The sequence below is a fragment of the Impatiens glandulifera genome, chromosome 3 (genome assembly GCF_907164915.1).
Source record: "Impatiens glandulifera chromosome 3, dImpGla2.1, whole genome shotgun sequence".
NCBI lineage: Eukaryota > Viridiplantae > Streptophyta > Magnoliopsida > Ericales > Balsaminaceae > Impatiens > Impatiens glandulifera.
This window is the reverse complement of record NC_061864.1, coordinates 8,783,218-8,797,901: the sequence shown is the minus strand read 5'-3', so window position 1 is coordinate 8,797,901 and position 14,684 is coordinate 8,783,218. Positions and strand designations below refer to the sequence as shown.

The following is a 14,684-nucleotide window of genomic DNA, read 5'->3' as shown; positions in this document are numbered from 1 at the left end:
TACACGCTGCACAATTTCAAACGGCCCCTCGTATCTTCGCACTAGACCCTTGTGCACGGACCGGAGGGACTTAAATTGTTGCGGGAGTAATTTCACCATTACTTGGTCTCCCTCCTTGAACTCGACTGCCCGCCTCTTTAGATCCGCCCATTTCTTCAACTTCTTTGTTGCTTTATCTAAAGACGCCCGAGCAAGATCCGCTTCCTCCTCGAAGGATTTAGCGAATGTGAAGGCAGCCGGACTTTGACCCACGTATCTTGTGGCCAAATTATGTGGAATGGATGGTTGTCTCCCCATCACGAGTTCGAACGGACTTCTTCCGGTCGATTCACTTTTCTGCAAGTTGTATGAGAATTGCGCCGTGTCCAAAAGTTTTGCCCAGTCTCTTTGGTTGGCGCTCACGTAGTGTCTCAAGTACAACTCCAGCAAGGCATTGACTCTCTCAGTCTGCCCATCAGTTTGGGGGTGGAAGCTGGTCGAGAATGCTAGATTGGTCCCCAATAACTTGAACAGCTCGGACCAAAACTTCCCCGTGAAGCGGGGATCCCGGTCGCTCACGATCGTCTTTGGGACTCCCCAATATTTCACTATGTTCTTTAGGAACAGCTTGGCCGTCTCGACGGCTGTGACATCGGGTGTTGCCGGAATGAATGTGCCATATTTTGAGAATCGATCTACCACCACTATGATGGAACCGAACCCCTCCGACTTTGGCAATGTTGTGATATAATCCATTGAAACACTTTCGAATGGATATTCCGGCACTGGTAGTGGTTGGAGTAATCCGCCCGGTTGTTGCTGCTCAACCTTGTCTTGTTGGCACACAAGACACGTTCGCACGTATGCCTCCACGTCTTCCCGCATTCTGGGCCAGTAGTATGAATCCTCCATGAGAGCCATAGTGCGATGCATTCCAGGGTGTCCAGCCCATCTTGAATTGTGACACTCCTTCAAAACATCACGTCGCAAGCTTCCCCATTTGGGCACGAACACTCGTTTCCCTTTTGTAAGGAGCAACCCGTCTTCGACCCAAAACCTTCGGGTCTTGCCACTTTGAGCAAATTTCATCATGTCCTTCGCATGAGGATCTTTCTCCAGGCCTTCCCGTATGCGTTCCCTCAGGTTGGTCTCGGGTTGGCTTATGGCGGCCAGCTCCGCCTTGCGGCTTAGTGCATCGGCTACACGATTGGTGACCCCAGGCCTGTACTCCAATGTGTAGTCGAACTCCGCTAGAAATTCTTGCCACCTAGCCTGCTTTGGTATGAGCTTCTTCTGCGTCTGGAAGTAGCTAGTGGCAATGTTGTCCGTCCTGACCTTGAACTTGCTCCCGAGCAAGTAGTGCCTCCATGTGCGTAGGCAATGCACGACCGTGGTCATTTCTTTCTCATGGACAGTGTATCGACGCTCTGTGTCATTCAGCTTCCGGCTCTCGAATGCAATAGGGTGCCCCTCTTGCATCAATACACCTCCAATGGCGAAGTCAGATGCATCGGTCTGGACTTCGTATTCCTTAGTGTGGTCGGGCAGTGCTAGCACATGTTGTTTTGTAACTTCGGCCTTGAGCCCCTCGAATGCCTCCACGCACCGCTCGTCCCAGCTCCATGCTCGGTCCTTCTTCAAAAGGTCGGTCAGGGGTGCAGCAATATTGGAGTACCCTTTTATAAACTTTCGGTTGTAATTGGCCAGGCCAAAGAACGACCGAAGTTGGGGTACAGTTTTGAGCGGCTCCCATTCTCGAATGGCCTTGACCTTGGCCTCATCCATCATGATGCACCTGGACTTCACTCGATGACCCAAGAACATCACCTCATCTTGGGCGAAGGAGCACTTTTCCAGCTTTGCGTATAACTCATTCTCGCGCAAGGCCTGGAAAACCAATCTCAAATGTTCCACGTGCTCATGCAACGTGGGTGAGTATACCACAATATCGTCGAGATAGACTACCACAAACTTATCTAAGTAAGGGTGGAAGACCTTGTTCATTAGAGTGCAAAACGTGGTCGGTGCATTCGTAAGGCCAAAAGGCATAACAAAGAATTCATACGATCCGTACTTGGTTACCATAGCGGTCTTGGGCTCGTCTCCCTTGGCAATTCTCACTTGCCAATAACCGGATCGTAAGTCTATCTTTGAGAACCACTTGGCTTCTCCAAGTTGGTCGAACAACTCACCAATGAGAGGAATCAGGTACTTATTTCGAACGGTGAGTTTGTTGAGTGCTCTATAGTCCACACACATCCTCAGCGACCCATCATGTTTCTTCTGGAATAGCACCGGGGCACCATAGGGCGATTTGGATGGCTGGATCATGCCGGCATCGAGCAACTCCTTCAATTGTCTTTGCAACTCCTTCAACTCGGGCGGTGCCATCCAATAGGGCGTGCGAGATGGAGGCATAACATCGGTCACCAACTCGATCTTGTGGTCCACGTCCCGTTCTGGTGGTAATCTCCTTGGGAGTTCATTGGGCATCACATCTTTGAACTCCTCCAGCACCGCCTGGACCTCCTTGGGTATCTCCCCTTTTCCTTTGGGCTCATCCTCATCATCCACCATGGGAAAAGCCGCAAACGTTTCTTCACAACGTTTCAGACCTCGGCTGAATTGCATCGCCGACAGCATGCCCTTTCCCTCTAATTCTCTCTTTGATGGTATGGCACTAGTCTTCTCGTGGTCCAAGATAATTAGAGAATCAGAGTAAGGAATGATACAAGCGCGTACCTGGTCGAACCATTGAAGCCCCAACACTATGTCGTAATCATCCATAGGGACTACGGTGAAAGAGACCACTCCTTTCCAGTCCCCGATCTGAGTTGGTACGCTCTTCGCCTCCCCGGCCACCGGCTTGGTTGTTGTGTTGACGGACTTGATGGTCCCTTTTGTTGGGTTGATGTTGAGACCCAACGCTTTGGCCACACCTTCACGCATGAAGTTGTGGGTGGCACCCGTGTCGACTAGTGCTTTGACACGCTTTCCTCCGATCAAGGCCTCCACGAACATTGAGCCCCTCTTTGTTCCCTTGACCGGTTCCACCACACTAGCCTTGACCGCATTAAGCAGTTTTAGGGATCCCATTTGAGTCCCTTCTTCTTCTTCCTCGGCTGGCTCGGTCCCTTGCACAGCCGCAACCTTCTTTCCTTTGAACGGGCACATGAATTTCAAATGGTTAGTAGCACCGCAAATATGACAAGCTCGCTTACCCGATTCTTCGGTTTGCTTCCCCGAGTTGCTGTTTGGATGCCACTTCTTGGATGGGCGGTCTCCCCCACCTTTCTCCTTGTTTTCCTTGCTAGACTTCGGCCTATCCGTGGACACTTTCAGCTCGACCAGTCATTTCGCGATCGCAATGGCTTCGGAAACATTCTGCACTTTGGCTCTTTGGCCCTTTGGAGTTCTAGTTGTGCCCACGTCTTCAGGCCATTGACGAATGTGAACAGGGCCTCCTGTTCGGTGAGACTTGGCAACTCGAGCATTAGTTCTTGGAACTCCTTCACGTACTCCTTGATGAACTTGTTGTGCACGAGTTGGCTTAGTCGTTTCCGAGCTTCAAAATACGCATTTTCTGGGAAAAATTGGCGTTTGAACTCGGCATTGAAATCTTTCCAAGTCTCCATTCGTAATGTGACACGTTCAATGTCCGTCTCACGCCTCCTCCACCATAGAAGCGCCATGTCTACTAGAAAGAAAGGTGTTGTATCCAACTTAGTTCGATCATCGAGTATGTTGGATGCCCGAAAGTACCTTTCCACGTTCCAAAGGAAGTCTTCAACTTCCCTTGCACTCCTCGAACCCTTAAATGAAGTCGGCTTGGGAACATTCACATGATGAGGTGCCGCACCTCGAAATTCCCCTCCATTTAAGCCAATCCGGGCTTCGACCGCCTCTAGCCTTCCCATCATCTCCCTCCGGAAGGCGTTGATCATCGTTTGGAGTTCTCCCCGGACTGTCGCGAGGACCTCGTTCTGAATAGCATTGACATCACCTCGAACCACCCCAAGTACTTCGTCCCGAATGCCACGATTCGAGTTGTTGATGATGCCCATGACTTCATTCTCCAATTTTTCACTTGCCTCGTCTAACGCCGCCACCTTGTCGGCCACCGAGCTGAACTCCTCGAGAGCTTCTTGATGCTCGCTCATGCTTTCCTCAAGCCGGGTCACCCGCGCTTCCATGGCAGCATTCCTCTCAACGGACCTTCCCCTCTTGGGCGCCTTGTCCTTTTGTTCGTCGGTCGGAACCTTTGTGACGTTCGATCCTGAATCCATTTCTTGCAACGTGAGTGCGGAAGTACAAAACGCTTGCTCTGATACCACTTGTCATGGGCTAACTTTCGAATGCTTGATTTCCTCGACCCGTGCGGTCCTAGATTAGTATTGCCACAATGCTAACTAGTCAACCTATTTGAAATTGCAAGAAGGAAACTTTAGAGTGAGAGCTTGGAGAATAAGGCAGAATTGTATTACTTGGTGCTTGGCTTAATGACCAAGACTTGTTTATATACAAGGGAGGAGATCATTCTAGATACTCCTTTATCCTAGGTCTTTCTAGAGACTTCTAATATTTAATTACATTTAGTAAGTCCTAGAGAATTCTAGACACATCTTTGGACTATTTACACTGAGTACTTCCTAGAGAATTCTAGAGAATTCCTTGGAAGGAAAGACCTGGACACTTCTAAAATATTCTAAAGATCTTTCAAGATATTTTTCTTTGTGGGCTGATTTTTCCAACCAACTTAAGTGGGCCGTGACATTTAGGTGAATTAATTTGCATAATCTTTGCGAAGATCGACTAGCTTTGAATTCACAGTCCCTACCCAGATAAGAAAAGATGTCGGTATTTTTATTTTTTATTTTTTCCGGTCTAGTTTAAAATTTTGATAAAAATTAATTTTGGTTATAAAAATTATAAATTTTTTTCATCTTAAACCACTTAATTATAATTTTTATATTTAAAACTAAAATAGATTTAACTAAATATCTGACTATTTAAAATAAATGGACCTTAGGGAATGGATTGACTTAATCCGAGGGTTTGTCGGGCTTATCCTAGAGTCGGCCCACTTTGACAGTATAGCTATAACAATCATACCAATTAATTCTGTTAAAATCGGAAATTTACGTAGAATCGTTAGTAGGGTCGACCCTGAGGTAAGCCCAACAAGCTCTTGGGCTAGGGTAGCCCACTCCCCAGGGCAGCCCAATTATTAAAATTAGTAAGATATTTTTATTAAATTTGTTATAATTTTAGAAGAAAAAAAAGTGTTGTAATGGTGAAAGATAAATATTTAAAATATTTAGTTGATTGTGGGTTCAAATCTCATTACAAATTATTTTTTTATTCAATTTTTAAACGTTAGTCAACAATTGTAAACTCGTAAAATCTAGAGTTTACATGAAATTCTAAAAAATTAATTTGAAAAAATAATAGTAAAATCGTAACATTTTAAAAGTTAACTTGAGATTTTAACCGCATTTTGGCCAACTATTTTTTTAACTATGCAATTATTAATTTTCAACTGATTAAACAACTTAATTTTATTCAAATAATTTGCTACTTATTTCAATTACATTATTGATATTTTAATTTTATAAATTATAAGTAAAATTTCAATAGATTTCCAATATGTTAGGATACAAATTTTCAAACAATTCTAGCCATTAGAATTGTCCGATTAAGTCTAAATGGTTTAGAGGAATAAATTAAATTTGAGAATATTAATATGTGTTTTTTATTCTCTTATAAACTATTTTATCACTTAAGTTGAGTTATTCACGGTTAATATTATATTTAAAAAAAATGAAATTGTTTCTAATATAAAATATATTTTTTATATATTATAATATATCTATTTTAAATATAAAAAATAAATAAATAACTATTTCCATCAACATTATTCAGTTTTATAAGAATATGTTTCTCCAACCGTTTATTGATAGGCCAACGTGTTAGACTACATAAACTTTGTGGCTATTAGTTTTATGTAAAAGCTTATTTTCGAGAGATAATTTAAAGTGAATAAGGTATAATATGTTATTAATGTGTGCGCTAGTGACAATAGCTATGGCTTCACATACATTGACTTTTCTAAAAAAAACATAGACTTATTTAAATGGATGGTATGCGGCTATAACATTTTTATAGTTTCTCATTTTTTTGAAAATAATTGAAATTCTACATTGATTGTTGTTATCCGCAATGCTTCATTAACTATAGACTTAAATAATTTTAGGTCTATAAGTTTAGTTACAACTTTTAATAATATTATTTCAAAATATTTGGCAAAAATGTTACATGTGGTGTTAAAATTGGTTATAGTTGTCAATCAAATTGCGTTTATTAAAGAACATCAAATCTTTTTATGTGGTCAATGAGTGTATTGGTTCATCTAACTCCAATGATGTTCAATGTGCTCTCGTTAAACTTGATATTGGAAAATTTTATGATCATTTTAACTAAGATATTCTCTTCGATGTCATGGCTAGGATTAAAATGAGTGATAAGTGAACTCGACAGATAAAATTTTGCATTTCCATGACTAAATTTTCTATCATCGTGAATGATAATTCTGAAGATTTTTTCGAGAGTTTGAGGGAATTAGGCAAGGAGACCCGTTGTCCCCCTTTTTGTTTGTCATTGTCATAGAAACTCTTTATAGGATGATGATCTTCTCTAGAGTATTACTGATATTCACTTGGTTATGTCGGGAACTATTGGTGCATGTTGAAAAATGTGGATTGAAGCAGTTAGATTTGCGAGTCAGAGACAATGGGGTTATATCCTTATTATTTTCTGGTGGATAATTTAGTTGAGAGAATCGTAGAACCTTCAACAATCTCAATCGACCATTACAGATATTTCACAATGCTATCGTATTGACATGACATGAGGTTATGGGAAGTCAACAAATTCAGTCTGAGAGCTCATTTCTCTTTTGGAAAATCTTCGTACACATTAATTTTTTTTTTTTTTTTATGTATAATTGATTTTCTCTACACAAATTTTATTTATTTTTGTTGCGGTTAAACAACTATCCATTTCATAATATCGTACAAAAATCATTTTCAAAATAAAATAAATATATTTATTTGTTTTTATAATATTGTTAAAAGAATGTGTAAAAATAATTAAATTAGTGTGAAAGAAGAAATGGAGAGAAAGAGACAAGTGTAATAATTCCTTTTCAGAGCTGAGATGGGATGGAATGGAAAGGTGTTAACTGAATTATCGTTTCCTTCTTCTAGCCAGGACTTGCTCAATCTGTCTACAATACTTAGAGTTATGGGATACTGCAGGTAATCAATCAACTCTGTTTCATTTCTTTGTTTTTTGCTTTACATATTACTACTTGATGGAAATATATTGAATGTGGTTCAAAGACGCAATAGGTTTTTCTTTGCTTGAGGATTTGTTGTTTTCCTTTGAAGATTTTGGAAATGTAGAATGTGGGAGTTTTTGCAATCAAGGTGGTCCTTGCACCAACTAAGCTAAAGAAAGGCAAAGGAAAAGGATTGAAAGACTGAAATAATCTGGATTAACTAGACTGACTTCAAAACACTTTGCGATTTGCTTCTTCTTAAATGTGTTATTTTCTGAGAAATCAATTCTCCACCATGTTTATATACTAATATCTCACAGAAGTGATATATTTCACTTAAAAACTTCTATACTATATCATCAAACTCTTAAAATTAAATAATAAACATTTTGTACTAAGAGATGATTAAAAAAAATAAAATGTCGTAGTATAAAAGAACTCATTTAGCCTGCCCAACTTTGTTGGTAAAAATGTCATACATCAGAGTATCAAACGACATACAATACATAAAGAAGCAAAAAAACAGCCTTTAGTTTTGAATGTAAGCAAATGAAACCAGAATGCATGGCAATAGCACCATAAACCTGCCAACTACCTAACAACTAAACAAAACTGGAATATACTCTTTCTCACTCACTCACTATTAAAAGGGAATAGTGAATGGCATCAAATAAACATCAGCTTCAGCAAGATAATGTGCTCTAGGCCACATAGTAGAAGATCTCTCATCTCCACCACTATTATCATTTGCAGCAGCAACAGGTTTACAACACCTTTCACTTCTCTTAAATAGCCAATCAAACTCATCATTTGTATCTGGCATCTCTTCATTTAGTGATGGCCCCAAATTCTCTACTAAAGCTTTGTAAACCAATTCTACCTTTTTCATCTTCTTCTCAAATGAAGAAGAAGAAGAAGGCACTACATGAGCAGTCTGCTTCAGATTCAAATTAGAAACCAATTCTACCTTTTTCATCTTCTTCTCAAATGAAGAAGATGAACAAGGCACAACATGAGCAGTCTGCTTCAGATTCGGATTAGAAACCAATTCTACCTTTTTCATCTTCTTCTCAAATGAAGAAGATGAACAAGGCACAACATGAGCAGTCTGCTTCAGATTCAGATTAGAAATAACCCCCTTTATCCCTGAAGGGGCATCGGAACTTATTTTTTCCTCATTTTTGGGCAACAACTTATCATATCCATCACCAGTTTCAGAATCTGCTCTACCAGAAGTTGAGCAGGGTTGTTCATCTTTACTTGTTGATAACGACACAGCTACAGGTTGGTTCTTTAAAGAGGGTAGTCGAATTCTAATCAGTTGCTTTCCTGTTTGATAATTAATATATATTATTATTTAACTAGTCTCATATTTTAAGCTAAAGAAATTGCAATAACAAGAGCAAATTGAGAAATTTCACCTTGAGCATTGACAGCATTTTCATGTAATGTAGTTGCTTGCTGCAGTTTTCTTTGGTTGCTGTTCTCTGAACTGTCTGACAAACAGTATGTGTTCTGTGAATAAAGGGGTTGCTCATGCTCCTGAGTAAGATCACTCTTCTCCAATAATTCGTTTGTATTTACTCCTCTCTTTTTCTCTTCATCAAGTTTCGGTTTCTCTTCTGCATGAGTTTTCTTCTCACTTTGTTGTTTCGGAGATTTGTCTTCTCGACGCCTTTTTTTATCGCCGCTTTTTCTGACCTTTTCTTCACTGCGCTTTCTCTTTTTTGTCTCGCATTTATCATCCCTTCCCTTCTCATCAACAGCCGCATTTAATGACTTGTCGCTTTCTTTTTTTTCCTTTCTTTTATCTTTCTTCTCTCTTCTCCTTTCCTTCTTCCTTTCAGCTTTGGCCTTCTCTGTTTCTCTCTGGAGCTTTTAAAGCAACCAGAAGAAAAGTTTTTTTCTCAGCACAGAGTAGTAGAGAAGACCATAGATAAAAAGCAGAGACATGCTAATGTGTGCTACATATAAGTCCAAAACAAAATCTCTTGTTACATTCTACAGATCAGTCCAAATAAAAGTTTTTGTTACACTCACAGACCAGCCGATTGTAAACAGATGAAAAAGTGTGCATGTATTAATGGGGATCTCAAAATTCCTAAAATATATTTCAGTTACACTATATACAAATGTATCTGAATCCAAATACAGATGAAAACCCACTATTAAATTATTGTACATTTAAATTTAGTTTACTTGATCTAATCTACATGAGAAAAAGGACATAAAATGTGCAACCTGATAAAGTCATTATGTTCACAAAACATAAGGATGAAATCCAAATGTCATTTCATTTGGATTAACATCAGGATGAAAAATATGATTTAAATTAAGAAAGGCTTATTATATTCACAAAGCATAAGGTTACATAATTCATCAGATACACAATGAGCTTGTGAAAACCGACAAACATGTAACTTTGAAAGATTTCATTAGATAAAACATGTCAGATTATGACATCCTACACAAGTAATAAGTCAAGTTATTTAAGCTCACCACAAACAGGGCTTCATAAAAAAGTCTTTGTTTTAATAAAATGGTTAGCTAAGAAAAAGCCCAAACAAGTTTTGGAAACCAATCTACAATTTCATATAAAATCCCAAAGAAAAAACCCACCAGCTTATTCTGTACTTTAGTAATAGCTATTGAAAAGAAGTCAAAAGTAATCTAGCTTAAGAATTGAAGAACTTTGTGATACAGTTAAGACTTTTTATCAGGAAGTCAGACTGTAGCCCCAAAACAGAATTTAAAGACCCCACATCAGTAGAACTAGCAAGTTCTTCAAGGTTTAATCTATATAAAAATTTACAATCTAGTTAATTCTCCCATGCTATGAAAACCATGATACCTCCCTCCCACATGGAACTGATAGTCAAACAAGTCCAACAAATGAATACAAAACTCTTCCACTTAACCTATTTGTTTTGCAATTTGCATTTTTTTTATCAACTAAGAGAAATATCACATGTTTCTATCTTCCAACAAACCAATTAAAACCCTAAATCAAACCTATATATATATCCCCATCAATCACCTTGAACACTATTTTCAATTCAACACATCTTAATCTGAATTTAGAAAACCCTTTAGTCAAGTTAAATGCAATGCTGATAAACAAAACCGACTCCCAATCATTCATCTAAGACTTGATCCATCAAATATGTACCACCAACCAATGCCACAGGAACAGAAAATCTTTGTTTAAAACCAAAGAGATCTTAAATAGGTCATCACAGAACAATATAGAGTCGAGTTGAGCATAAACGCAAAGATGCATAGGTGCTCATCAAACCTTAATCGATTCGATCAAGGTCTCGTTGATAGAAATCTTTGCAGAATAACCAGGTGGTGGGAACGGAAAACACCGAGACATCTTCCTTCCTTCGGTAATCAAAGATCGCAAACAGAAATTAACTTTTTTTTTCTCCGGAGGACGCGAAAAATTGAGACGGTCAAAAGAATCAAGATCCTAATAAGAGTGTACCGATCGATCGGAATGAAAACCCAAATAAACAAAGTTGTATGTCTCCGACTGAAGAATCCAAAGCAAACCCTAGATTTAGGTTTTCGCCGATGGAGAAAATTGCATATGGTATTTCAGAAATTTGTTAGGGGCAGCAGGATATTTATAGAGGTTCGCGGACTTTGGACGCTGTTTATTATTTGTTCGCATTTATGCCCTTGTTATTTATTATGAATTACCCTTCTAACCCTCATATTTTTCGTGGCGCAGAAGCGGAACCTAATGCTTGCACCTTGTTTGAAATCCACTTTTGCTCGAAAAACACATAATCATGATTGAAATTTAATTTAATATAATTTTAGTATGATAATAATAATTTTATTTTTTCCTAATTTGTTATATAACGTGAAATTGGGTATCCACACTTTAATATTGTTTCCATATTTCAGTTGTAGAAATTTATTTCGTTTTATTTGATCAAATATAATTAGTAATAATTTTAATTATATTAATAATTTTTAGTTATTTTGTTCATAATATTTATTTTTTTATTAATAAAATATTTCATTATTTTTTTTATAGATTTGTTTGAAGAAAGAGGGTAAAAATAAATTAAATTATTATGTTTAGGCTTAAATGTTTCTAATTATTATAAATATATATATATATATATATATATATTATAAATGATACAAATGAAAAGAATATATATTATAAATGATACTATTGAAAATATTTCAATATATCAGGATCGAAGTATAGAGCTGGTTTGATCTGGGTTAATATGTGGATAAAAAAAATAGTTTAAAAAAAAGAGTTTGATTAATTTGGGAAAAATATATTTTATGTATATATCACTTAAATATCTTTATCTTTAATAAATAAAAAATAAAGAATAATTTGATATTTTGTTAATTGAAAATTCAATGATTTAAATTATGAAAATATAAGAAATTTGATGGTTGGATTTTGGGTAAAATTCCCAAATAACCATATGAGACAAGTTCTAAGCATCCAAAATTATATTTATATATATATATATATATATATATATATATATATATATATATATATATATATATATATATATTAACTATCATCAAAACTTTGAAATAAATGTTAAAATATATAATTATTATAGTTCAAATAAAAGTAATCTTATATAAGATAATGAACGTTCTTGATTGAAGTGGGTTATGAAATTTAGGGAATAAATAGTTAAAAAGAATGAAGCATTAACAAACAAATTATTTTGAGGTCTTCCATATGGATAATTTTGGTTCGTAATTAGTTATCCGCCGTCCTAAAATTTATTTTATGAATTACAGTAATACTTAAAAAATATTAAACTAATAATTACTAGCTTGAAATTTAGTTTTGACATTTGAGGTGTGTCTAAAAATCTATATGAATTTGATATTACTCAGTCAATTGATTTGAAAATACTGTTATATCAAAGATGATGAATATAAAACTTTCAGAGAAAAAAAATCAAAAGAGATTTTAAATTGATGATTAGTTTGTATGTATTCCTCCCGTGTGTTACAATTGATTATATATATATATATATATATATATATATATATATATATATATATATATATATATATATATATATATATATATATATATATATATATATGATATCCTATATAAGACTTTATAAACAAGTCATTAATGTATTTTAGAGGACTTATTGAGCTTTGATATGTCTGCAATCAGACAATAGGTTACTTAGAAATATACTGAAAACATGTCATATATTTTTTTATCTTGATAATCTCGCACTAAATATGTGACTTAAGTTCAAGTGAAGAGTCTTGATTTAAAATCTTACTTTAAAAAAATTATCTTTTAAAAAATCATATAAACATAAAATATAGAAGAATTAGTGGAGTTAAAATTGAGTTATTGACAATAGTTATATTATAAATAGATCACAAAGAAATTGATGTCACAAATATTGACATCTTTATTTTAAGTGTATATATAATGGAATTAAGATGGAATATACATAATAATTTAAGTGTGTGGGTGTGCATGGTTGTTTACCAAACAATATGTTTATAAGCACACATAAATGAATAAATGCAGATAAAAGAAAAGAAGCTAGCATGCATTAGTAGTTAGGTGTGGAATAATAATACACATATGAAGAATAAATTAATTTAACATGACAATTAATCAGTACTATATATATATATATATATATATATATACACTCATTAGGAATTAAGAGGATTAATTGATCGATCGAGCATCATCATCATGAAGCAAAGAAGATTCATAATCTTTTTCTTCCTCCTGTTGTTGGTTTTGTGTTATGGTAGCAGAAATGGGAGTACTGAATCATCCTCGCCCTCGCCCTCGCCCCAAAATATGACGATTCCGGCAGTTATAGCCTTTGGAGATTCCATTGTCGATAACGGAAACAACAACAATCTCACAACTTTAGTCAAATGTAATTTCCCTCCCTATGGCACCGATTTCATCCATCAAATTCCCACAGGAAGGTTTTCCAACGGCAAGACTCCCGCTGACTTAATAGGTACCAAGAGTACTCAATCATTTCTTAATTAAAACTTGTGTATGATCATATTAAATGTGACCCAAGGGTACAGATTTGTGTGGATTAATGTTTCATTTGATCTCTGTTGTTTTCATACTTTTTTTCTGTTTTTTTTATATAGATTTTGTTTGAAATAGTTTTTGTTGGGTTAATTTTTACCAATTCAATCAAATGAAATGGTTTGTCATTTTAAAATAATAACATTCTGCATGATTTTGCAGCTGAGAAGCTGGGAATCAAAGAGTTACTTCCAGCTTACTTAGATCCAACCTTGCTCGATAATGATCTCCCAACCGGAGTTACATTTGCGTCTGGCTCCTCCGGCTACGATCCTCAAACATCTCAAATAGCGGTACACATATTTAATGTTATTTTGATTGATTATGATTTGATTTAATTTTTGTATTTGGATGATGAATTAGTCTGTGATACCAATGATGCAACAATTGGAGTTATTCAAAGAATACTTGAGAAAAATTAAAGGATTAGTAGGAGAGGAAAGAAGCAGTTTTATCTTGAGCAATAGCCTCTTTCTCGTGGTGGCTGGCTCCGACGATCTAGCCAATACTTATTTCACCTTTCGCTTAAGAGAGGCTCAATATGACATCAACTCTTATACCGATCTCATGCTACAATCTGCTACCGATTTCATTAAGGTGGTCTTTTCTTTAATTATAATTCAATAATTTCCTTCATCCTACAAACTACTTACAATTTAGTTATATATTTTAATTTAGGAACTCTACAAATTGGGCGCTCGCAAGATTGCGGTTTTCAACGTGCCACCAATAGGGTGCCTTCCATCTCAAAGGACTCTAGGTGGGGGTGGGCTATTAAGGGTGTGTGCAGAGCCATACAACCAGGCAGCACTCTTATACAATACCAAGCTCTCGAACATGATTAGTTCGATTGGGACTAGATTCAGCCTCGACCAGAAGGCTAGAGTGGTCTATATAGATGTTTACACACAATTGTTTGATATAATTATGAACCCTACAAAATATGGTGAGTACTGCTCCCAGTTAATCAATCTTCTAATGATTCTTCCTTTATTGTTTGATATAACTGTCTTTAATTTTCCAGGGCTTGAAGTGGTGGATAGAGGATGTTGTGGCACGGGCACTATAGAAATGATTATATTGTGCAACAAATATAGCTCCACATGCTCAAATCACTCGTCGTATTTATTCTGGGATAGTTTTCATCCTACCGAAAAAGGGTACAAGATTTTAGTTGATGAGCTAATTCAAACGTATCTACCTAGATTCTTTTGATAGTTGAACACATTTCAAATAAAACCCGCTCTCTTTTGATTCTAAGGTCGTGAATAT

The 14,684-nt window shown here is 36.4% G+C and overlaps 2 protein-coding genes across 2 annotated transcripts; one reads left to right on the top strand and one right to left on the bottom strand.

The window, feature by feature from the left end:
* Positions 1 to 7,733: 7,733 nt before the first annotated feature.
* On the bottom strand, positions 7,734 to 10,934 carry LOC124931398 (stress response protein NST1-like). The gene is made up of 3 exons (XM_047471851.1): positions 10,614 to 10,934; positions 8,740 to 9,193; positions 7,734 to 8,647 (listed from the first exon to the last, which is right to left on the bottom strand). Exons 1-3 carry the CDS (start codon positions 10,692 to 10,694, stop codon positions 7,962 to 7,964), a joined length of 1,221 nt encoding a protein of 406 aa, XP_047327807.1. The 5' UTR covers positions 10,695 to 10,934; the 3' UTR covers positions 7,734 to 7,961.
* A 2,229-nt stretch (positions 10,935 to 13,163) lies between these two features.
* On the top strand, positions 13,164 to 14,627 carry LOC124929652 (GDSL esterase/lipase EXL3-like). Its single transcript, XM_047470053.1, has 5 exons — positions 13,164 to 13,332; positions 13,575 to 13,705; positions 13,776 to 14,009; positions 14,091 to 14,358; positions 14,437 to 14,627. Exons 1-5 carry the CDS (start codon positions 13,164 to 13,166, stop codon positions 14,625 to 14,627), a joined length of 993 nt encoding a protein of 330 aa, XP_047326009.1.
* The last annotated feature ends 57 nt before the right edge of the window (positions 14,628 to 14,684 follow it).

Coding starts and splice junctions, on each gene's coding strand:
- LOC124931398 (XM_047471851.1), bottom strand. CDS start 10,694: ATGTCTCGGTGTTTTCCGTTCCCACCACCTGGTTATTCTGCAAAGATT. Junction 9,194..10,613: donor CCTTGATCGAATCGATTAAG/GTTTGATGAGCA, acceptor TTGCTTTAAAAG/CTCCAGAGAGAAACAGAGAA. Junction 8,648..8,739: donor AAATGCTGTCAATGCTCAAG/GTGAAATTTCTC, acceptor ATTATCAAACAG/GAAAGCAACTGATTAGAATT.
- LOC124929652 (XM_047470053.1), top strand. CDS start 13,164: ATGACGATTCCGGCAGTTATAGCCTTTGGAGATTCCATTGTCGATAAC. Junction 14,010..14,090: donor CTGCTACCGATTTCATTAAG/GTGGTCTTTTCT, acceptor ATTTTAATTTAG/GAACTCTACAAATTGGGCGC. Junction 14,359..14,436: donor TATGAACCCTACAAAATATG/GTGAGTACTGCT, acceptor TTAATTTTCCAG/GGCTTGAAGTGGTGGATAGA.